The sequence below is a fragment of the Peromyscus eremicus genome, chromosome X (genome assembly GCF_949786415.1).
Source record: "Peromyscus eremicus chromosome X, PerEre_H2_v1, whole genome shotgun sequence".
In the NCBI taxonomy this organism is placed as follows: Eukaryota; Metazoa; Chordata; class Mammalia; order Rodentia; family Cricetidae; genus Peromyscus; species Peromyscus eremicus.
Window position 1 is genome coordinate 90084550 of NC_081439.1, and position 25259 is coordinate 90109808.

The 25259-nt window shown below is 40.2% G+C and overlaps 1 protein-coding gene across 1 annotated transcript in view; it reads right to left on the bottom strand.

Annotated features, from left to right (window-relative positions):
• The window catches only part of Gucy2f (guanylate cyclase 2F, retinal), an 82333-nt gene that overhangs the window by 53234 nt on the left and 3840 nt on the right, over positions 1-25259 (bottom strand). Inside the window, exons 2-4 of the mRNA XM_059251277.1 lie at positions 19549-19850; positions 3168-3522; positions 1723-1810 (exon numbers count right to left, since the gene is read on the bottom strand). Coding sequence (XP_059107260.1) covers positions 1723-1810; positions 3168-3522; positions 19549-19850 — 745 coding nt within the window. The remainder of the gene's footprint in view (positions 1-1722; positions 1811-3167; positions 3523-19548; positions 19851-25259) is intronic.

Here is a 25259-nt window from a genome sequence, read left to right on the forward strand (position 1 = left end):
GATGCTTTTTCACAGGGATGCCAACATATTAAATAGGAAGACTAACACCTGTTGTGATGGTTTGAATCTCATTTGTTCGTAAGTTCATTAAAATAGCAAAGCTGGAGGACTCTTCAGCATCATATAATCTAATTCCTTCACTGTACAAATGAGACAATCCTGGCCAAGTGAGGTTAAGTGACTTGTCCAAGTTCATACACTCTACCTACTTTTTATTAGAACTTAGCAAAATAACTCCCAATGAGTCCATACCATATTATTGTTGAGAATACCCTTACAAAGAGATGACAAGGTGGAAAGGAGAGACCTACTTCATTTCTCACTGTCCCCAAATTACTCTCATATGGACACAGTCCAACTCTTACAATACAAAGATCATAAGAAAGGATTTTCAGATTAAGTGGCATTCAGACCAGTCTTGAAACAGGTCATCAAATTAGTGAACCACCTGTTAAAGGATTTGAGGGAGGAATACAGAGTTGATGATAACTATGACGTTGATGAATAGAGGGGGTAGTTTCTATCCAAGGAAGAAGAACAGTAGCAATCCAGATTGTTATACTTGGTCAAGAGGCATAGATGTTGTTGGGCTGTGGTGACATAGGACTTTAATCCCAGCACTTGAGAGGCAGAGAGGCAGGTGGATCTCTGAGTTTGAGGCCAGCCTGCATTCTAGGACAGCCAGAGCTTCACAGGGAAACCCTGTCTCGAAAAAAAAAAAAAAAAAAAGGCATAGATGTCCAGATGAAGATTCTGGGTTCACAACAATTAGCAGGAAAATCTGGTGTATCTACAAAGGGCTTAAGTTTTTCCATTTATTGAGTGCCTACTAGGAGTCATGTATGAGGTAAGTGCTTTGCTCACTTTTGCTTATTGAACCTTTATTGTAATCTTGTTTTAAGATTGTATTTTTAATTATATGTATATTTGTGTGTCAATATGGGTACACACAGGAGTGCAGTGACAGATGAAGCCAGAAGAGGTCATCAACTTCCTTGGACCTGGAGTGAGCTACCTGACATGGGTGCTGGGAGCCAAACTCAGCATTCAATCTTATCCACTAAGCTACTCTCCAGCCCCTAAAATAGTTCCATGTATTCTCTGTGTGTGCATGGGGGGAAAGGGGTGTTGAGCACTCTTGTACCACAGCATGCATATGTAGGGCAGAGGACAATTTATAGAAGTCAATTCTCTTGTTTCACCATTGTGGGTCCCAGGATTCAAACTCAGATCTTCAGACTTAGCAGCAATTGCCTTTATACACTGAGTGATCGAGCAGGACCTGCTACTCCAAACTTAGGAATTAGCACCGCTCTTTGTAGAGCTTAGAATCTAGCTAGTCCACCTACAATACTCCAACTCCATTCCCTCCCATATCATTTGGGGAAGGAGATGGTTCCTTTTCTAGCAGGAATGGGGCATAGATAAGCAGTAATAAAGAAGCTTAAACTCCTGGTTCTTTTATTTCACCATTATGTTGAGACCAGATCTACTCATAGGCAACATCACCACTGACACTACAACTGAAAACGTTATTCTCAGCATCCTGGAAACACTTCACTCTAAATGGGGCCAGTAAGGATGGTAAATCATCATGGAAAAGAAAATCAGTGGGTCATATAATGAGGCAATTGTACTGAAACATGACTTCCTGGAAATCAATATTAACAAGGCTATTGTGGACTTCTATTTTGTGTATATAAAAAAGAACAAAAAATGTACCTTATAAAGTAAGCAAATCCATTAACAGACAGCAAGGCTATAAGCAAAGCAAGGCAGACCATCATGGCTAAGGCGGGGTCGATACCGGCTGAGAAGGAAAGAAAAAAAAGAACAGCATTGGAACAGAAAAGCAGTAAATACAGCCCACCACAGAGCGAGTCCTTGTGCTTCCTGGTGACTCTAAAATCAAGCCACATGTACCTAACCTAATTCCATTTTTCTACAGCACAGTCTGTCTTGTTGACTTTATGGACAAGAAAGCAATTTCACTGTTCTGAAGCAAAACCACTCACCACTCTGACAATAACAAATCACATGAATTAAGGCTGACCAGGGTGTTTTCTTTGGAGGAAAAAGTCTACAAATGGAAAACTTTGAGCGCATTAATTTAAGTTGGACAGCAATAAAATTCTTTAGAATAGGTATGGCATCTTACCTGTGAAGGGTAAGTATTATGCTGTCTAAAATAAAAGACCTTTATAATCCATCTGAGTCCCCGGACCTTATAAATTATATCATTATTTGTCCTTTAAGGGTGAGGTACAGTCTGGTTTTGACAATTAGTGTCTACATAAGCATATATGTTGGTCTCTATGAAATCTAAATATCTAAATAGATTACAAATATTTCAGGGGGAAGTACATGATGATGTGAGTGAAGAAACAGTTGGATGTGTCATGTTAAAGGAAAATCAGGGTCAAAGCTTATTTCAAGTAGATGCACTTGTTTTTGGAAAGGTATAGGCAGATACTTAAATCAGAATTCTACGGGTCCTTCTAAAGGTACCCTGTGGCTCTCAGAGACTTGATGAAGCTTCCCTCTTCCAAAAGCTAAAAGAGTCTTACTAGTCAATCAAACTGCTAAGGGACATCAGAATGACTAGCTGTGGTTCCCACCCTCAAGGCACAGTATATTTTGTGGAGTGAGGAGACACAACCAATCCATGAGAAACAACTGAAAATTGATTTTGTGCTAAGCTGTAAGGCGGAGAATTTTAGTGTAATGGTAGTTCAGACAGGAGACGGTGTAAATACGGTGTTCTTGTGGTAGAATCTGACTGACAGCATTTGGATATGCCATGGGATACCCAGGTGATCTTTTTAGTAGAGGAAAACAACCAGAGGCCCCAGGCAACTCAAGTGAGGGGGCAGGAAGATACTCTCCTTTTATTAAAATAATGTCTTTGAGAAAGACTGAGCCTTCTTTCAGAACCCGTGCTGGGTTAGCTTTCAAACTGCGAATGATTCTTTAAGGCTGGGGAGTGCCTTTTGTGGTTCCAATCATTTTTAAATTAAGGAGACGGAGTCCAAGACGTTTGTGCAATCTGCAATGCAAATGTGTGACTTTGAGAGTGTTTCAATATTAAAACAGACCTTGTCTTAAGGAAGTGCCCCCTATAACCCACACTGAACTAAACTGATGACCAGTGCATTCCCATTCTTTACCTCCTCGGCAGATCTTCCCTTCTGCAAACCAGCATTTTGCATCTGCGCTAGTGGGCCTGCCACCAGGGAAGTGAATGGGGGTCCCTCTGAAGCGAAGCAGTTCAGTTTCCATGTCCACGGTGTAGGTGCTGCGGAGTTCCCATTCTTTCCAGTTGGTGTCCAGGATTACATACTCCGAAATTCCATTTCCATTTGAATCTGTCCTTATCAACTGGTTGAATCCATAGAACTGCATGCTTCTGGAATGCTGAACCAGGCCGGCAGCACTAGCCTGTCCATTTTCTTTCAGAGCATTATTCACGGCTTGTGCGATAAAGTAAATTGAATTGTAGATGGTTCCAAACAGCGGTGAAACCTATTTTTAAAAATTACAATTATCTTGAGCCCTAGTCACCCTAGAGCAATTTCAGAGTATATTCCAAGCTTCTCTTCATTATTATGTGCCACACGTCTGAATGGAGCAGAGCTCTGAAGACCCAGAGGGGGGGAAATATTTCTAAGGACTTGCTTGGTTTCTCCCTTGAATTTTTCTGGTTTTCCCCCAAGGCCTCCACATCTTTAAACATATCAAATATGACAATTTTACGAGCAAACCAAGTCATACACAGTATACGTGTATGCTCCTCAGCTTAAAAAAAAAAAAGGTGATTTAGGGTTAAAAAGAGCACTAAACACAAGCCTGAGCTAGACAAGGGGAGTTCAAAGGAAATTTCCCAGGCTAGTTACCGGTGCCATGGTCATGGGGAAATCACTTCCTTGCACTACTAGAGTGGTAGGTGTGTACGACAAGACTGTAAATAATGCGTCTCCACAATCCGTGCCTGTGTCCTCCTGTCTGTCCCAAATGCCTCATCTACTAGACACACCCCTCAGAGGAGTGGCTACTAGGATCCCGTTTGAAATGCATAGCCACACACTAGACAACATGCATCTAAATCAACAAATCCCACACCCTGTGGGCTGGCAAAGTTGCAAAGCGTGCTTTGATGAGAAACCACTGTAAGTCAGTAGGTATGCTACAGAAAACTGCATGACTCTGCCTGCTACCCAGCTGTTACAAAGGCAATACGATTTGTATACTATGCCTGATATACTGCTCATTAACCTTGGAATAACTCCTGTATCTTTTATCACAAAAAGTAAAGAAAAAGGGCAAACAATCCCTGTACTCTGCAGCCTCCACAACCATGGACTTGTGGTTTCCTATAGCATTTCAAATAGATTATGGAGGTCATTTTTACCAAGCTTTGAAGAAAGCTGATACTCACTGTTTTTGTATCCTAAGGTCTACAAAGCTAACCTCCTGTGACAAGCTTCATGTGAGAGAAAAAAGTACTTAAAATTAACCAAATATGCTTGTGTTGGAAATGCAGTTTAATATACAGAGCAGTATAGTAGCTAACAGAATAGGTCCATGCTTTGTGTACGTAGACTATGGTGGGACAACCATGACTACATCACCTGAGGAATATCAACACCAAGCTCATAGCAACAAACTGAGATGCTAAATTTGGGAGCCAGAGATCAGAATTATGAAAAGCTTCCTAGAGGTTCTAATATATCTAAAATTAGTAAAAGCAATGGACTGTTCCTAAGGAAAGAATGTTTGGGTGCATCCCACATTACTTCACTCAGCATCTTCTATAAAGTGATAATACACAATTATGGCTATCATAACTTTTTATGTCATCTGATTAGGTATCTTCATAGGTAAAGAAGGAAGATTCAGAGATGCCAAGTGATCTGATACGTTCACTCATTCAATCAGAAAATCAGGGCTAGAATACAGGGCTCCTATATCTTGGATTAGTATTCTTGAGTGGGGAGGGGGAATGCTGGCTACAGTCCCTTCTGCCTCTTAACTCTCCTAAAAATTCTTGACTATTGGCATAGTCAAGGGACTAAAGTTAGCAGGCAGCCATTTTTGTTTGGCCTACATATGAGTTCTTGTTTAGCTTTGTGTTCTCTTCATATTAGAGTGCCCCAAACTGAGATCTTTAGCTTCCTTTCTATCTGTACTCTCTCCTTTGGCGACCACTTCTGCTATTATGAATAGAAATAGCATATCTATGCCGTAACTCTCAGATTTAAGGTTACAGCTCAGACCTCTCTCCTATATTCTAGACTCAAATAGTCAACTGCTTACTTCAATAACTTTATTTGCATGTTAAATTTCAACATACCCCAAAATGATCTTCACCCCCAAACCCCTTGTATCATCTCTAATAAGTATCCCTCATTTTCTCTGAGCAGTTACTGTATTCTTCCAATTATTTAGACTACTGAGTCTCAGTCTCCTGAATTCTGTTTTCATGAACTCTCTTCACTACCCAAGCCCAACACACATCCTTCAGAAACAGATTAGAAACAGATCAAAACAAGATGTCCACCTTTAGTGAACACGAATACACAGAGATCCTTTAGCAAGTCTTCAGTAATCTCGTGTCCAGACTTTCTTGACAGTGGTAGCCTTTAGTATTCCTGCAAAAGCCCAACTACTTTCTGAGATATTGGTATGACACCAAGTGAAGAAAGGAAGACGAAGTACAAAATCAATACTAGCAAAACAAAATAAAAACTAGTTTTTAAACACCCACAGGGCAGCAAGTCCCTGAAAGCAAAAAAGAATGCTAGTGTTCTGTTCTGAAAGGCATAGAGCCTTCTGGGAAAGAGACTGTATCTTTCTATCTACTACCAAAATAAAACGTTGAAACCCTTTTTTAAAATCTGCCTCTGAGTTGATACACTGCACTGTTTCCTGCTAGCTAGTCTAGCCTGCCCTCTGTGTTCTTAGGCAGGCCCCTGTTAGAACGGACTGACAGCAACTCTCGAAGATTACTGAGACTTGAAGCTTATTCTTTGGGAATCTCTTGCCTATGCTGCACACACACACACACACACACACACACACACACACACACAGAGAGAGAGAGAGAGAGAGAGAGAGAGAGAGAGAGAGAGAGAGAGAGAGAGAGAGAAACCTGATGTAGGTGTCCTCATAGCCACAAAGTTATAATGGAGAAAGGACTTGAAATTAAGAGAAAAGCCTAGCAGCAGTATTCAATTACAAAGGGGATCTGTCACCATTGTCCACTGTCCTTGAGAAGCCTTGGGGCCTATTTCACCCATTCCACTCCTTAGCAATGGAAATTTCCCCTTAATGTAAGTCCAAAGTCCAAAGCATGCTCTGTTAGTATCAATCACAAAAGTTCTCTAGTTGTATTTGCAGCAAATGATGAGAATAAGATGCAGAAGATGAAACAAGGGAAGACTGGACATGCTCCACAGCCCTGTTCTGGCTTCTCACAAAACTGTAAAGAAGTGTGGTGGTTTGAAAGAGAATGTCCCCCATAGGCGCAAATGTTTAAATATTTGGTCCTGAGTTGGTGGAACTGTTTGGGAAGAATTTGGAGGTGTGGCCTTGTTGGAGTGGGTGTGGCCTTGTTGGAGTGGGTGTGGCCTTGTTCAAGAAGATGGGTCAATGGAGTTGTGCTTTGAGATTTCAAAAGCCAACACCAGGTTCAGTCTCTCTCTCTCTCTCTCTCTCTCTCTCTCTCTCTCTCTCTCTCTCTCTCTCTCTCCTCTCCTCTCCTCTCCTCTCTCTTTCCTCCTCCTCCTTCTCTGGATCAGATGTAAGCTATCAGCTACTGATCCAGGACCATGCCCACCTGCCTGTTGCCATGTTCCCCACCATGATAGTCACAACCTCACCCTCTTAAACTGTAAGCCCCATTAAACACTTTATTCTATAAGTTGCCTTGGTCATGGTGTTTTGTCACAGCAATAGAACACTAAGACAAGAAGCAAGACAGAATTGGCAGGAATACCAGTCAGACAGATGACTTTGCTGACATCACAGTCCAGAATTGGAAGACCAATGATGATCTGTGCTGCTGTTTCTGTTTACTGTGTAGGTCTGAACCTGAGTAAGTGAACTGTAAACAAATGGCAATTGAAACATACCATTGGTTTTTATTGCCTGACTTTAAATAACTCTATTCTAAGCCTTTTAGAACTTCTGAAGATGAGAAGAAGGCCACAGTAAGGAGCTCTGAATTTGTTCAGCAGTTTATGCTGTTATTAAGTTGATTATCATCATTTCATATTTGTTGTGCTTGAGATGGCCTCAAACTTGCTTCCAAGGAACTTGGTCCTCAGAAGTGTACATTAAAACCTACTTCCTCAAAAAGTCATTACTTTAATGACAAAATGACAACATCAGTTTTGAACATGAAGCTAGACACATGTAGAGATTTTTACAATTTTAAGTTAATTTAATTTCTGTTGTTAAAAAATGATACTTAGGCCAGGCAGTGGTGGTACACACCTTTAATCCCAACACTAGGGAGGCAGAAGAAGGCAGATCTCTGAGTTCCAAGCCAGCCTGATCTACAGAGTGAGTTCCAGGACAGTAAGGGCTACACAGAGAAACCCTGTCTCAAAACAAACAAACAAAAAAATGGTACTTACAGTAATTCATGATCACAACCCTTGGACTTAGCCAAAAGCTGGATGAAAAACCATTTGTTTGGTATGATGCTCATGAACACAATACTCTTATTTTACAGAGAGTAAGGTATATAGACAACTCACTTCAAAGTTTGGGAAATCTTTCTTTATACCCTGTCTGCTGGGCTTCTTTCTGGAATGCTCCAAGCCTAACTAGATCCCCTTCAGCTTAGCAGCCCCTATATTTGGGACAATGGAAGACAATAGGTATATGGATCATCCTAGAAAACCTGGAAGATTCTCTTTGCTTAACTGTATAAGGCCACACATGGGGAAAACATCCAAAATGTGTGCTCCAGCAATACATGACTGTAGCCAACAGAATTTCATTTAAAACAAACATCAGAGCATAATAAAAAAGGAAGAATTTAGGCATCAAAACCTAATTTCAGAAGTCTATTTTGTGCTCAAGTATAGAGGTACATAGTGATAATCCTTGCTCAATCATCCTGAGACCAAATTAGGAAGTTTGTTAGTGATCTCCCACCCCTACATCTCTCTATTCTGATTTACTGTTCTCTTCTCACAGATCCTTGTAAAGTCTTACTACCTCCAACATCCAAGGAAAACAATCCAATAAACATGTTCAGATCAAAATATTTGTCACTTGGTTCTGTTACTTCCTTTAGTAAAGAATGAGCACCAGCTACTAGCTGAATGTAATAACCTACAGTGAGCCTGATGTGTGGTTCCATGGTCAGGTTTAGCAATCTTTGGTAGAATCTCAAGACTGTCAGTTGTCTTGACCTTGAGGAAACTGCTTTGAGCTTTAATTTCCTTACACATAAAATATAGATGTTAGTGTGTACTTTGTGGGTTGGCTTGGGGATGCAATGGGATCATTTATGTAAACTACTTAGTACAGAGTAAACACTAAATACACAATGCCTGCTATTGTTTGTATTTATGAAGAGGAGTTCCTGTCCCTGGTAACATCATCCTGTAAATGTGGTGGTTATGCCCTTATTCCAGTCTTGAATCTATGACCAGTTGTAGTCTAAATGTCCCCAAACTTTAAAACCATTCCTTCTTACTGGGACAAAGATCTATTTATATTTTGTTTTCCATTATATCCCCTGAAGAGTTCCTGAGTTGTAGTAATAACTTCTTTATTAATAATAATGGCTAACATTTATTGAGGGGTTATTAAGTGCCAGGCAAATCCATTAGTGTCTTGACTCATTTGAATCTCACAATTCTGTGAAGGAGTACCATTACTATGTGAAATTTAAAATGACAAGAAGCTACAGAGTTTAAGTATATTCAAGGTAGCCTCTTTTGAAGCTTTTAACCAATGTTCTATGTCTGAGCTCAGTAAATATTTGTTGAATTAATTACAGAGCTGTAGTAAACAATGCAAAGGAATATCATATGCACCCTTTTGTAAATTCTTTTGTCCTTCATGTTTTGTCCATAGCTTCCTGGTATAGGGAGAAAAAAGAACAGAACACTAGTGTTTCATAATTAGCAATATCAAAGTCCTCTGCAAACCTGAGCCAGAGACCATGAAGAGAGGAGGTAGCTGTAGGAGTAGTAACTGATTTTGCAGAGTGGAGGTCAATCAAACTAATGTATCTTCAGAGGAAAGTATTGATAAGCAGCAAGCAACTAGGCCTTCTCAGGACACTGGAGAGGGTTAGTAGTTAGAGGAGCTCAGCACTATGCTAGTGGGGGTGAGGCTGAGCATTTATGAGAGAAAAGTCTTTGGATATCTGAGGGAGGAGTACTTAGACATCTCCCTGTCCTGACATCCACTGAGAAGAGAAAAGACCTCTTTAAAAAAAAAAAAAAACAGAAATGCATTATGTTGATTCACAGCAACTCCAGAAACAAAACAATGGAAACCAAGAAACTGGGAATTGAGATGGGGCACCAAAACCAGTGATGAAGTTCAAGTCTTCATGAAGCTGAGAGTGACAATCTCAGATTCTTTCACCCCAATTTGTGCCCCGATTCCGGCAGTCAAGGTTATGAAGTCTCTATTCTGAAGATAGTCATTGACTCAAGGGTCAAAACTGCACAGATATCAACTAAAACCAACCAAACAAGCAAGCAAAATAAAAAGAGACAACAGGTGCCTAGCCAACTGCTCTCTGCAGAAGCCCACTAGGCAACACACCTACCTTCAAATCTGCTGTTTCGAGCTCTATTCTTAACTATAAGCAGATGTTCAGATTGCCAGATACTCAAGCAAAACTTCTAACAGTAAATACAATGATTGAAACAAAGAAACAAAAAATGAGGAACTAAGGGGAAAAAAACAGAAGTGAACTTCAAAGAAACTATGATATTTCCAAAGAAATAAGAGCTCTCCTTGTCCTTGAGTTCCATATTCACAAATTCAACCAAATGCAGATCTCAAAAATACAACACACATATTTGCATGCATATAAATATATATTCATATATTTCCTTGTATATATACTTGAGAAGAATGTGTATATACTTGAAACTTTTTCTGTTATTCCCCATATAGTATAAGACATAAGTAGCACTTGTATTAGAAATCATAAATCATCTAAAGTTGATTCAGAGCATGTGGGAGAATGAGCATAGGCTATCTACAAATGCTATAGCACTTTATATAAAGGGCTTGAGAATGCATGGACTTTGATATGTGGAGGAGATTCTGAAACCAATGTTCCATAAATACTGAGGACAAATATAGTCTGTCTGTGGTGATATATTGTGTACCCTAATAAATTTTGCCTGAAGATCAGAGAACAGAACAATCCACTAAATTAAAAATAGATGCCAGGAAGTGGTGGCACACACCTTTAATCCTATCACTCAGGAGGCAGAGATCCATTTGGATCTCTGTGAGTTCAAAGCCACCCTGGATTACATGAGATTGATTCAATCTGGGAGAGAAAACAGAGAAACAGAGCCAGGCAATGGTGGCACACACCTTTAATCCCAGTACTTGGGAATCACATGCCTTTAATCCCATTACTAGGAAGGAAGTAATATGGCTGGGTGGAGGAAGGTATATAAGGCGTGAGGAGACAGGAACTAAGCCCTTTTCAGCTGGAGACCTTTTGGCTGAGGACTCAGACATTCAATCAGAGGATTCATGGAGTTGGCGAAGTAAGACGTGGCTTGTTCCTTTGTCTCTCTGATCTCTCAGCATTTACCCCAATATCTGGCTCCAGGATTTTTATTAAAAGACCATTTTAGCAATTCGTGTTACATTTGTCCTTGATGAAACAGGACACGAATAAAATAGAATGGACTCTTAGAAATTAAAAATGCTGTAAGTAAGCACTTTGTAAAAAGAATTGGTAAAAGACTAAGAGCACAAAGCTCAGGAATTCAATAATGTAAACTAAATCAAAGACGTGGGACATATAAGAGAGTAATAAAACTATGAAAAGATCCGTCCAGCATATAGAGCAAGCAGAGGAAATGTTTACACAAAAGATACTTGCACCTCCATGTTTATTTCAGCACTATTCAGAGTAGGCAGAAGAAGAAGGCAACCCAGATGCATCATCTCAGCAGATGAATGGCTAAAGAAAAGAAAGTATATGGAACACTCACCTGTTAAAGATAAAATGTTGTCATCTGCAGAAATATGAACTGGAAAACCTTATTTTTGGCAAAAAAAAGGCAAAAATACAAATACCATATGTCCTCACTTATTTAAGGAAAATAATAAATCAACTTGTAAGAGTACAGGGATCTCTAAAGAAAGAAAAAGACAAAAGGGGACAAATAAATGAAGAGGGAAGAGTGATGGGGAGGGAGGGGAGAAGTGTGGATGGACATCATGGATGCATGATGGATGTGTATATAGAAATACTAGCTTGAATTTGATTATTTTCAAAATATGCACTAATAATTATAATAAAAGTAGAACTAAAAACTAATCATTTAAGTATTACTTATTTATTGTTGTTTTGTGATTTTATTTATTAGTTTGTTTCAGACAGGGTCTCATGTATCTCATGCTGATCTCAAATTCTCTATGTAACCAAGAATAACTTTAAACTTCTGATCCTCCTGCCTCTACCTCCTTAAGTGCTGGGATTATTGGAATGCAGGACTGGGGGTTAAACCCAGGGCTTCTTGCACACTAGATAAGGATTCTATCAACTGAGTTACATCCCCAGTTTCTCATCACTTATTTAAATAAAAGATTTCAATACTTTTAATATAAAAGAAGCTCAATCTAGAAAATCTTCCCTACCTAATTGTCTTCCTAGAGATAATTAAGAGAAAATTATTGAAAATAATATCAAGTAAATAATATAAGGAAATCTCTCAGGAAGAATGGGCTTCTAAATCAAAAAGGTCTACCAAAGGAAAAGTATAAGATGTGTTAATGACTCATACATCATCATATTCCATAGCATAAGAAATAAAGATAAATAAAGCTGAAGACTCAGCTCAGTGGTAAAGTGGTAGGTGTGAGGCCCCAAATTCAATCCCCAGCAACTCCCCATCCCCATGAAAAGAAAGTAAACTTTAAAGGACTGAGGAAAATGATTTTTTCACCAAGAATGATACAGTAAAGATAGACTAAAGACTTTCCCAACATGCAAAACTTTAAGTATTTAGCACACAAAGCCAGCTTGGTCTCCAAAGCGAGTTCCAGGAAAGGCGCAAAGCTACACAGAGAAACCCTGTCTCGAAAAACCAAAAAAAAAAAAAAAGCATAAGCTTAGATGGGACTAGAAGGCAAGGAGCCTCAAGGAAAACAAAGTTGATAAGGGATTTTATGGGTTTTATCATGTATAAAATTGTTTTAAGGGGATTTTACAGTCTTAGCAGGAAGCGTGGAATGACTTAGAGATGCAAATGAAAGGAAGTTTATTTTGTGTATAAGGTAAACTTGCTGGTATTGTTGGAACATATGTCCTAAAGAAACTTGTGATTTCTGCAATATCATAACTGAATGATACTGAGATGAATACTTTATTTAAAATACTGCTGGGTGTAGTAGCCACTAACAGAAGTAAGAGGATCAGGAGTCCATAGCCATCTGTCTTGGCTACATAATAAATTTAAGGTATGCTGGGATTCATGAGACCCTGTCAGAGAGACAGAGAAAGAGAGACAGAGATAGAGAGAGAAACATACTTACATTTAACAAAAAAGAGTTAAATGTGACATTATCATATTGAGGACTGGAATCAGGATAAGAACGTAAAAAAAAAGCCAGGCGGTGGTGGCGCATGCCTTTAATCCCAGCACTCAGGAGGCAGAGCCAGGCGGATCTCTGTGAGTTTGAGGCTAGCCTGGTCTACAGAGTGAGTTCCAGAACAGGCACCAAAACTACACAGAGAAACCCTGTCTCGAAAAAACCAAAAATATGGGGGTGGGAGATGGCTCAACAGTTAAGAGAGCATACTGCTATTTCAGACAACCTAAGTTTGTCTGCATGTCAGGTAGCCAGTAACTCCAGCCCATGGGGTCCAACTCCCTATTCTGAACTGTGTGGACTCCTGCACTCACATGTACATACTCACATACTCATACACACACACACACACACACACACACACACACACACACACACACACACACACACATATGATCTTTATAATAATATAGATGCCTACAAGAATAAAGCCCCTAAACCACATGATAGTAAATACTTCTGATGAAGGGGAAGATGGAAACTTAAAAACAGCCTTTTTGTTTCTATAAACATTTCAGCACTTCCTGACTTTGAAATTTACATGTATTCATCTCTTTGATAGTTTATTTGCTTGGTTTTAGTCTTTATATTTTATCTTTTAAGTGAGGCAAGAAATAAATTAAGTGTATTTGAAACCTTTGCTATAAGTAATGAAGCTTATGTAAAGAAATTTCAGGTCCACTGAAAGTTATTAGGCAAAATAATATATCCACATTCTAAAGATATATTTATTTGACTTATGTGTATGTGTGTAATCTGCATGGGTAAATGTGTGTCACATGCATGTAGGCACCCACAGAGGCCAAAAAAGGTGTCATATTCCATGGAACTGGAATTATAGATGGCTATAAGCCATCATGTGGGTTCTGGGAAACAAACCCAGGTCCTGTGCAAGAGCAGCAATGCTCTTATCTACTAGGCCATCTCTCCCACCTCTACATCCCTACTTTGTAATCAATTATATTATTTCAAGTATGAGGTATGTCTAATACACTTGCCAATCCAGAACTCATTTGTTCACTCATTATTTTTCCTCTGTGTTCATGTAAGCCTCATGTAGACATGCTAGTAAATGTCTAACAGTGAATCTCTAGCTACAATAAAAACTTCATTTGTAGTGTTTTCAAGTTCTGGTCATGTAAATGTTCTTTCCATGCCTGATTTCAAGCTACCAAAATGATGCCACTGAACACTGAACTGCTACAAGTTGCACCTATTTGGCTTTGGTGAACTGGCTCCAACATACCACTGAGAGAAACTTTTCCTGTCTTTTCCCCTGTTTTCTCTCTCTGAACTTAATCACAGTGCTTAGTACATGGTGACTGTTCAATAAACAGCAGTTCATCTGTTGATTGAAAAAGAATAAACAACGTAAGCCCAGATATAGACCGATGTTGAATGAATGCAATCTGTCTGAGAAAACCATTTAAAATTCTCAAAGCCAAATAATGCCGACCACTGAAAATATTGAAAGACCCTCTGCTAATAATCAGAAAACTTTGAGAGAACGAGAAGCTGTATAAAGTCATTGATCTTTGTGACTAAAAAGGTTCCATTGTGTATCTATACTACGACTTCTTTTTTTTTTTTTTTTTTTTTGGTTTTTCGAGACAGGGTTTCTCTGTGTAGCTTTGTGCCTTTTCCTGGAACTCACTTGGTAGCCCAGGCTGGCCTCAAACTCACAGAGATCCGCCTGGCTCTGCCTCCCGAGTGCTGGGATTAAAGGTGTGCCACTACGACTTCTTTATGCATTCATCTGTTGATGGACACCTGATCCTTGAAATCATGGTTACAGATTTTGTGAGAGCAGAAGGGCAACTGTCTATGAGGGACAAAGGGAATGAATGAGAGAGGGAAGGATGGGAGAGAACAAGATAAGGGATCTGCTCAAAGCTATTGTATACCTGAATGTAAAGAACCTTCTGGAGCCTGATCAGACAAATTTACTTTTTTGGTTTTTTGAGATAGGGTTTCTCTGTGTAGCTTTGGAGCCTGTCCTGGAACTCACTCTGTAGACCAGACAAAAATTTTAAATTGGATTTTTAAAATGTAAAAGCTTTTAAAAATTAGCCAGGCGGTGGTAGTGCATGCCTTTAATCCCAGCACTCAAGAGGCAGAGGCAGGTGGATCTCTGTGAGTTCGAGGCCAGCCTGGTCTACAGAGCAAGTTCCAGGACAGGCACCAAAGGATAAATGAAGACAGGAGTGAGCCAAGCATCCAGCTATTCAGTTTATACATGCTACTTTGTTTAATCATCACAATAATCCCAGGACACAGCCCTCCCCGTTTTACAGATGGGGAAACTGAGAGTCATAAACTCCAAGCAACTTTCTCAAAATAATAAGGATGAAATCTAGCTTTCATGTTTTTTTTAATATATATATATAATTTTTATATATATATTAATTATAAAATAATATATATTATTTTATAATTAACTTAATTTCACATATCAGCCACGGATTTCCCCGTCCTCCCTCCTCCAACCCCCCCAGCCCTGCCCCCCCAATCCACCCCCTATTCCCACCTCCTCCAAGGCAAGGTCTCCACTGTGAAGTCAGCCCAGCCTGGTAGACTCAGCAGAGGCAGATCCAGTCCCCTCCTCCCTACACCAAGGCTGAGCAAAGTGTCCCTGCATAGGCCCTAGGTTCCAAAAAGCCAGCTCATGCACTAAGGACAGGTCCTGGCTCCACTGCCTGGGTGCCTCCCAAACAGTCCAAGCTAATCAACTGTCTCACTTATCCAGAGGGCCTGATCCAGTTCCATGGGGCCTCCTCAGCCATTGGTTCACAGTTCATGCGTTTCCACTAGTTTGGCTATTTGTCCCTGTGCTTTTTCCAATCATAGTCTCAATATCTCTCGCTCATACAATCCCTCCTCTCTCTGGCCGATTGGACTCCCGGAGCTCCACCTGGGGCTCGGCCGTGGATCTTTGCATCCACTTCCATCAGTCACTGGATGAGAGTTCTATCATGACAGCCAGGGTGTTTGGCCATCCCATCACCAGAGCAAGTCAGCTCAGGCACTCTCTCAACCATTGCCAGTAGTCTATTGTGGAGGTATCTTTGTGGATTTCTGGGGACCTCTCTAGCACTCTGCCTCTTCCTAGTCCCCTGGGGTCTTCATTCATCACGGTATCTCCCTCTTTGTTCCTGATCCAGCTGGGACCTCCCGTCATGTTTTCATTTTTTGCTTACTTTTAACTGACATATTAAAACACAAAATTATACATGCTTAAATGGGATACCCAGTGATGGTTTTATACATGTTTACCTTCTATAATGTCTTAAACATTATAACATTTATGAGATAACTAACATAAATAAGGAATCATTCGGGCTAGAGAGATGGCTCAGCAGTTAAGAGCACTGACTTGTTCTTCCAGAGGACCCAGGTTCAATTCCCAGCACCCACAAGGCAGCTCACAACTGTCTGTAATTCCAGTTCCAGGGGACCTGACACCCTTACACAGACATACATGCAGGTAAAAATACTAATTCTCATAAAATAAATAAATTTTTTAAAAAAATAAGGAATCATTCATATAATCTATCATTTAATAATGAAAATATTTTTAAAAAATTTTTTTCTTCTAGCTGGGCGGTGGTGACGCATGCCTTTAGTCCCAGCACTGGAGAGGCAGAGCCAGAAAGATCTCTGTGAGTTCGAGACCAGCCTGGTCTACAGAGCCAGATCCAGGACAAGCACCAAAACTACACAGAGAAACCCTGTATCTGAAAAAGAAATTCTTTCTTCTTCCTTTTTGAAAAACATGCTATAGCATGTTATCTACGGTCATCCTATTATGCAGTTTCTTACTCCTCCTGAGCTGTACCTACGTCTTCCTGGATCAACCTAGAGCTAGGGTTAGACCTAAGTTTGCCCCACTCTCATTACAGTCTCTTCTGGTTTTGCCAGTTCCCTTGAAAAACAGCTTTAAGAAAAGTCATTTTTTTTTAATGGTGGTTTTGCTTATCAGAGACGTGAGGTTAATTATTTCACCTCGTTTCTTTGCGTTCTTCGGTTATACAGATTTAGCCTATGTACCTGAAAAGTGGGAGTAGAAATGCATGCAAGGAGGCTTTTTAGAAAAATAAGCTCTGTACTCTGTTGTAGCTCTCTATTTCCTTGTCTAAAGCAGAGTGCAGGCTGCCTAGCAACCAAGCTAATGGCGTCTTTTTTTTGGCATTAATTATCTTATGTTTTGCACAAGTTCAAAGGAATTGAATCAAATAACTAGAGTGCAAGGTCTGAGTTTTTTATATCAATAGATGTGTTCGTATATATGCACAACACACACACACACACACACACACACACACACACACACACACACACATGCACGTACACGCATACCTCTTCTTCCCTCAATCCAATGACTAAAGGAGAAAGATGACTTCTCAGACTGTATTTATATGATGCTGTATTATTGGCTTCAAAGGCACAAAAATTAACAACCAGAACCTTTGTGTATAACTACAACACAAAATGACTGATCTGAGCAACTCCCTTAGCAAATTCAGGGAGTCCTGTAATTCCTGACTACATTGAGCACTTGTTTTCAGGTGTTTGTATCCCCTACAAGAGAGCTTCCTAAAAGACACAGCAGTGTGTGATGCAGAGCAAATCCAGTACCATCAGTACTTTTGTGAGTCAGTTTTCTTAAAAGAAAAACAATCTGAGAAATCTTTGCTATCAAGGCAAGAAATCATATGTAATCCTAAATTTCATCTGAATCACTTTTTCATAGAGAAACAACCAATAGTACAAAAAAATAAAAGCTGGTAAGACTCCTAGCAATAAATAGTAGAGAGGGTGCCTGGACTTACCTTCCCCTGTAATCAGATTGGTGACTACCCTAATTGTCATCATAGAACATATATCCAAGTAACTGATGGAAGCAGATGCAGAGATCCACAGCCAAGCACTGGGCTAAGCTCCTAGACTTCAGTTGAAGAGAGGGAGGAGGGATCATATGAGCAAGGGAGAGGTCAAGATCACAATGGAAAAAAACAGAGACAGCTGACCCGAGCTAGTGGGAGCTCATGGACTCTGGACTGACAGCTGGGGAACCTGCATGGGTCCGAACTATGCCCTCTGAATGTGGGTGACAGTTGTGTGGTTTGATCTGTTTGTGGGGCCCCTGGCAATGGGTACAGGATTTATCCCAGGTGCATGAAATGGCTTTTTGCAGCCCATTCCCTATGGAGGGATACCTTGCTCAGTCTTGGGGGGTGGGGGGTTGGCCCTGCCTCAACTTGGTATGCCAGACTTTGTTGACTCCCCAAGGAAGGCCTTACCCTCCCTGAGAAGTGGATGGGGGACTGGATTCAGGGGAGAAGTGGGGAGCAGAAGTGGGGACTGTGGTTGGTATGTAAAATTTTAAAAAAAATTAAATAAAAAGAAAAGAGAAGTGAAAAAAAGCTGAATTAACAGCATATCATTGGGGAATGTGAGAATTAGATAAATCACATTTTGCAAAATAACAATTATTAAAGACAACACATGTTGAGTCCTCTGTTATTTATAGTGGTAATCAATAGCATTGATATAATATCATTAGTAAATTCTTGAACTTTGAAATTTATCTATATGCCGATCTAACTGCCTTTGAAAATGCTTACTGTCTGTGTCTAACTTCCAACCTATAGAAACTACCACATGGGCTGGAAGTGGGTGCACATAACTCAAGTTCTCACATTTGGGAAATAGAAGCAAGAGGATTGCAAGTTCCAGCCCAGCATCTGCTATAATGAGGCCTTGAAAGAAAGAAAGAAAGAAAGAAAGAAAGAAAGAAAGAAAGAAAGAAAGAAAGAAAGAAAGAAAGAAAGAAAGAAAGAAAGAAAGAAAGAAAGAAAGAAAGAAAGGCAGGGGGCAGGGAGGAGAAAGGCAGAAAGACAGGAAGGAAGAAATGAAGGGAGGGAAAGAGAGGAGGGAGAGAGAGAGGGAGGAGATAAGGAAGGGAGGAAGGAAGGAGAGTAGGAAGGAAGGAAGTGACAGAAGCAGGGAAGGAGGGAAGGAGGGAGGGAGAAAGGAAAGGAGTGAGGGAAGAAGAGAGAGGAGAAGCTTCCATGTGTATTTCTCTAGCACAAACAGCTCTCTTTGCTTTCCTGTCTTCCTCTTTCTTCTGTCTTTGCTCTCCACACACTTCTCTACTTTCTTCCCCTTCCACTCCTTTTTATTTCTCCAGCCTTAAGTGACTTTAACCTTTATGTATGTATGTATGTATGTATGTATGTATGTATGTATTATGTATGTATTATGTATGTGTGAGTGTATTTATAAAACCTAAATAGAACCTGCTCAATTTGTATAATGTTCCTGTTCCTTGTATGTATGTTTTCAGGGCTGACCATTTGGCATTGGACAACTGAGTGGTGTCCTTCCTGGGGAAGACCACCTCTCTCGCTCCCAAGCTTTCCTCTGTTGCTTATAGTTACAGCCCACTGTCATGTCTTGCTGGTGAATTGGTTCCAAACTTGGATCACAAGAAAGACTTCGATTTTATTAGCTCCCCTTGAACAGCCCCAGCATATGTTAAAATATGTTTTGGTTTCCTAGTTTCTAGTTACCAGAGATAAGAGAAAGCTGGCAGAATTGGGGGAATGTTGGCAGCTATTCATCTGACAGGGACTTCTCAGAATATGTGGTAAGGGAGGGAAAAGCCATTCATTTTCTCATTTTTTTTTTATATTCTTGGCTTATGCCAACTTGTGAGTGTGTACTTACTTGGTGTGAATCAAGCTTGTCAGGAATTTCTCCACTGGCTGCTGCTTCTGAATAGGCTTCATAGAAGGTCTTTTCATGGGAGTCCATTGTAATAGTCAACACGGCATCGTAGGCTTCCCGGAGTTTTTGATTGTTCCTCAGGACCTGGTAGGGGGTGTGCTTATAAGGTAAACTGTAGAGTAGCACATCATACGGGACAAAGACGTAAGTCCCATCAGTCATTTTCAGATCATGAGCCAATTCCAAGAAGTGTGTCTGAGTCTCTCCCCCAATCAAGGCTGAATGCATACACATGATGATTACTGAAACCAGGGGGGAAAAAAAGTTATGGTAGTAAAACATAAAGGCAGAAACCAAACAAGAGAAATAAATAAATGTGTCCTAACCAATCATTTAGAAATTATTACTTTCCTATGCCCACAGGATGAACAAGAGACTGAGGTCTTAAGTTAAGGCTGAATTATGTATGGGAACTCTAAATTGCACATAGAGGCAAGAAGGACATGTCTACAGGCTGCAGAGCCTAATTCTAAACAGGAACAATAGTATAACTTGGGGACAGAAAACTAAGAGTCCCTAAAGTTGAAAGGCCTATTGAGGTTATATGCTGATAGTGCTAAGTATAGCTGTGTACTTCTGGGTAAATGACTTATCCTCACTCTGCCTCCAGGTGTCAACACTTCATGAAGAGGTAGCGATAATGTAAGGAGAAAACTCATAAGGTGGGTCTAGTATCTACCCTTGTATCTAAGAAGGATAGATTGGAAGAGAGGCCCATAGTCACTACTGCTTTCTGCTGTCCACTCATTACAAACACGTACTCCAGCATATTGTGACTAATGTCCCCTGCTCCTACCAAAAGCCATTATAGACCATGAATGGCACTAACACATACTCATCCGTAAACGCTACTAATATTATGGATGATACGTTCAATTTTTTCAGTCTAACTTCCCTATAATTGGAATTACTTCGCACTCAATTTAATTCTTTCTAGACTTATGAAACTATGTTGTTTGGCAAGGCTATGCTAGAATGGACTGGATTAGAGGGGGCCACGGTTGAAAAATGGCAGCTAGATCATGAGGCCGAAAGTCTTATATCCAATTTTGTCCTTGGCATGCTAAATGAGTTTAAGTTTAAGCCCACTTGTGCTTCAGTGCCCACATCTTTAAAATGCAGATTCCAATGCATTTCACAGGTACATTGAGTAGTTTAATTACATAATGCCTGGCAAGTACTCTGAGCTCCTTGAAGAAAAGCAGAAGGCCTATCACCACTGGTAAATATTAATTATACATGCTTCTATGGAACCTTTAACCTCAGGAACTAAGTGTGCTTAACTGCTTTCAATGACTGGTCTTTGGCATTACCGTATTGCTTCGTGTGGTTTCAAAAGCTTTCTTTACACTTTCTAAATACTCCTGAAAAGTTTTGCTTTGGAACTAGAGCTGCCAATCCTCAATTATAAGCCACCCAGTAACTTTTAAAGTAGATTTTTTGTTTGTTTGTTTATTTGTTTTTTGAGATAGGTTTTCTCTGCGTAGCTCTGGCTATCCTGGAATTCTCTCTGTAGACCAGGCTAGCCTCAGACTCGGAAATCTGCCTGCCTCTGCCTCCTGAGTGCTGGGAATAAAGGCATGTGGCTTTAACTGCTGGCTTAAGATGCATATTAAAGATACACACACAAAACATACATACAACTCGGCCAAACGAATTTTTAAATGACCACTAGTTCCTGGAAAATAAATACTTTAAGAGGGTCTACGTGTATCCCAATGCTCAGACCTTCCTTTGAATGCTCTAAGGAGATCTTTGGAGCGATCTCATGAGCCACACAAAGAATTCAACTTCAGTTGTAGATAACCACACACTGTAGAATGGGAAAATATGGCACCAGAGAGGTTTGACAAGTCAAGAGTTGGGCTTAGGAAAAGAAATGAAAACTACCATCACCCTCTCTGTTTGACTACCCCATCAAACATGAAGTCATTTGATCTAATCAGTCAAGTTGAAGGGGGCAGGGTGAGCTAAACCATGTGCTTTAGTTAGTGGCTAGTTCCTCAGTACTCTCGGCAAGTAAGTCAGTGTTGGCATTTCTCCTGACTTGATCAAGGTTATCAAACACAGTTCCATTTAATTCCCTTAAGGAATATTGAAATCACTGCATGGAAAACATTAAATAGGATGAAGTATTTTGTGTTTATTAAGATACAATATTTCAGAGCATTCAGTGGGAGCTATTATGATGTGCCATCCAGACACATCCACCTCAGGACTGACACACTCACTCCCCTAGCTGCTGAGAATGTGAGCATGTGATAGCTAATGCCTCACCAATAATTAACCTCAGCTGAAGAGAGCTGCCTCTCACAAGGTCACATGCCTTTAGCAGTGAACTGAAGCTGGCAGGGGTTGACTCACATGAAACCTATGGTTACATTTTCCGGACATCTGTAAGCCAGTAAACAACATGTTATTAGCTTGAAATTGGCCATAGTGAAGGTGATTTACTCTATGAAAATCAGCAAACTACAAATCAGGGCTTTCTCATTCCTGGGAAGATGCTTGCTAAAACAATTATTAGCACATTGTACCCATTCTTTCAGTCAGCCTACACCTAATGAGCAATTTACACGGAGTTGTCCCAGCTCCAGAGTACCCCTTAGGGATTGGATGAGGCCTTTGTTGTTAATTCTTCCCGCCTAATTTTCTAGCTTTCTCTTTCTCATGAGTGTTATACTTGAAAATAATCACCAATAAGCTTCATGCACTCCAAGTTACATCTGACACCAACTTCAAGGAACCCTATACCCTAAACTGGCTTCTATCATGACACACACACACACACACACACACACACACACACGCACACACACACATGCACATACATGCACACACACAATTGTTTAGATGAACGCTTGCATGCTAGCAAATTCCCGGGAGAAAAGAGTCTGCATTCATGTATTTTTTTAAGCGTTCCATGAGGTATGTGAGACATGGACATACTTGCATTAATAAGAAAGCAGAACAATAGGAAGATATACTCTTGGGTAAGTAGACACTAGCAAGCTTATATTTAATGCCAAGTGCCATTATCTTACCCCTCAATCTGAATCTCTTTTTTTTTTCATTGCCACATATAAATGACATTTAAAAAAAAAAAAAAAGGGGTCCAAATTTTCAAAACTAGGAAGACCATTTAAGAGTATCTAACCCAACCTTTCCCTCTCATTTTTAGCTGAAAAAATGAAAACCTTGAGAGGGTTAATGATCTCAGGCCTCTATTTTTGCAAGGCAAGAACTTGCCATTGAACACAATTAAAGTGGAAAGCATAAACACTGAATTCAAACAACAGCATCTTAATTTAATAGATTGAGTGCTTCATGCACAGGGATTTATGGACGCATCTGTTCTACGAGATGGTTTTCACTAAATAGCTTTTATTATCTCAAAATTACATTCATTAAAATGGGATTTGACCTCTAAGTTGTTGTCAGAAAAGGATTAGTATACAGAAAACTTAAATCCTAGACAAGGTTTAGGTCAACAGGTGGTCACCAAGTAATATTAATTTGTAAGTTTCCATCTTGATTGTTAACAGTCAAGCCCTTCTATAGCCAAAACAAGGACCAGAAAACACCCCCTCCGGAGATCATATCTTACAAGAATGATAGGAACACTTTCTCTGGTACATGTGCACTCCACTTGAGCTGCCTAGCAACCAAATCTTCAGACTGTGGCGCTTCCTGGGGTAAGCTATATCGGACTCTCTCTCACCTCCCCTGTTTCTAGAAAGGACTATCATGAAAACCCAGGGAAAGCCAGTCCCTGGGTTCCTCAACTCTTCTTTCTCTTCCTATAAGGAAAGTCTCTACCCACTATTTCCTTGAGATAGATGATTTGTATTCTTCAAAGGGCAAAACTTTCAGACACTGTTCTGGATGCCTATGATCCCAGGACTAGAGAGAAGTGGGCAGGATGCTTTTGATGAAGTGTTATAGTACATGGCCAGCCAGAACTATAACAAGTTCAAGGTTAGCCTGAGATAACACAGGAAGGCCTCGTCTAAGAAAACAAACAAACAAAACCAAAAAAAAAAAAAAACAAATATCCAGCAGTTCTCACTTTATCTCACAGACACACTGACTATAGAATCCTCTGCGGAGAAAACTGGGGTCTAGTTTTCACACCTTGTGACATGGGATGGGTTCCACGAACTAGGCGTAAAGAAGCCTTTGGGACCATACTCACGTTCGTGAAACCTCAATGAACAGAAAGCCCCATTTTTCTGCCCTCCACCTGCATTTGGGACTTCGGTGTGCTGCTTTCTTCCCCTGCCACTCATTTTAGCCCATTTCAGTTTAATGATTCTCTAAGACTGAAGGGAGGACAGAGCACAGGAGGGGAGAGGCAGAGAAGACACAGTGGAGGAAGCTTAGAAGCTTCCTCTAGTGCTGGGTTTTCAATGATTTGACCATTGCTGAGAGTGGATCTGCTCATAAGGGCAAGCGGTCTTCTCACCGTTTATATTTATGCACATTTATATATTTACATTTATCTATAGGGAACTGTATACCGAAATCCCTAACAGGACTAACACCCTTTACCACAGTACGGCCAACATCACTGTCATTAGTGTTGGAAATGGGGCTTAAACCTGGCACACTTGGGAGCACTTAAAATCATTTCATCATTTCATTCTTTCCCAGAATTAAGAAAGAATAACAGAAACCGAAGGGCTGAATCACACATATCCAGAGAACACGGACTCCCCAGTGCATGTGTTTTAGGAGCATATCTCAAGCAGAGAGGAAGCAGTGAAGTCCTTTTACAGTGATGTTAATGAGCCAGTAAGGTGAGCATCACTTGGGAACTTACTAGAAATGCATATTCTGGACCACACCCCAGCTTCTCTGAATCAGAAACTTTGGAGAAGGAACTCAGCAAAGTGTTTGAAGAAGCCCTTAGGGAAGTTCTGATGCTCACTTAGATTTGAGAGCCACTACATCAGATAATCCTGAAGACATATACCTCAGCTGCCCCATTCACTAGCTGTGAACACCAGGCAAGTTACTTAACCTTCTGCCTCAGAGGTCTTACCCATACAAATAGAAAAAGTCATCAGCATTAGTTTATAGGGGCATTGAAAGAATCGAATGAAACAGTCCATGTAAAGTCCTTTCAAAATGCCTAGGATATAATAAATTCTCCATAAATACTAGGAATTATCAGTTATTCTTTTATGTGCAAGGATGTAATCAATGTAAAGAAGCTGGTCAGGCCCTGGCTTTGAAGACAGAAAACTGTATCTAATTTGAGGAGAACAAGAGAAGGGCATTTTGACTGCCACAAAAAAGCAATTCCCGTTTGGAAAGATTTAAAGGAAACCCCAAATGGTGGACAACCAGGTAAACTCAAATTGAAAGGATTTCCAACTAAGAAGACAGGAGGGATTGAAATCATCATTTGAAAAGTCCTCTGCCTGCTCGAGGTAAGGCCTCCTGCTGGCCTTTGTAGGAATAAGAAAAGGAACCCCTCCTGGGTAGATGCAATTCCTCAGGTGCTTTGCATGGCCAGTGAATGCTCCTTTGTGCCAAGGGACAAAAATCTCCAGCAGGGCTCATGGTTGGAGGAGCAGAGAGTGGATGGAATTTAGACCCCCATATCCACTCTGCTAGGTTCCCAGGCACAGGGCCCCCACAGGATT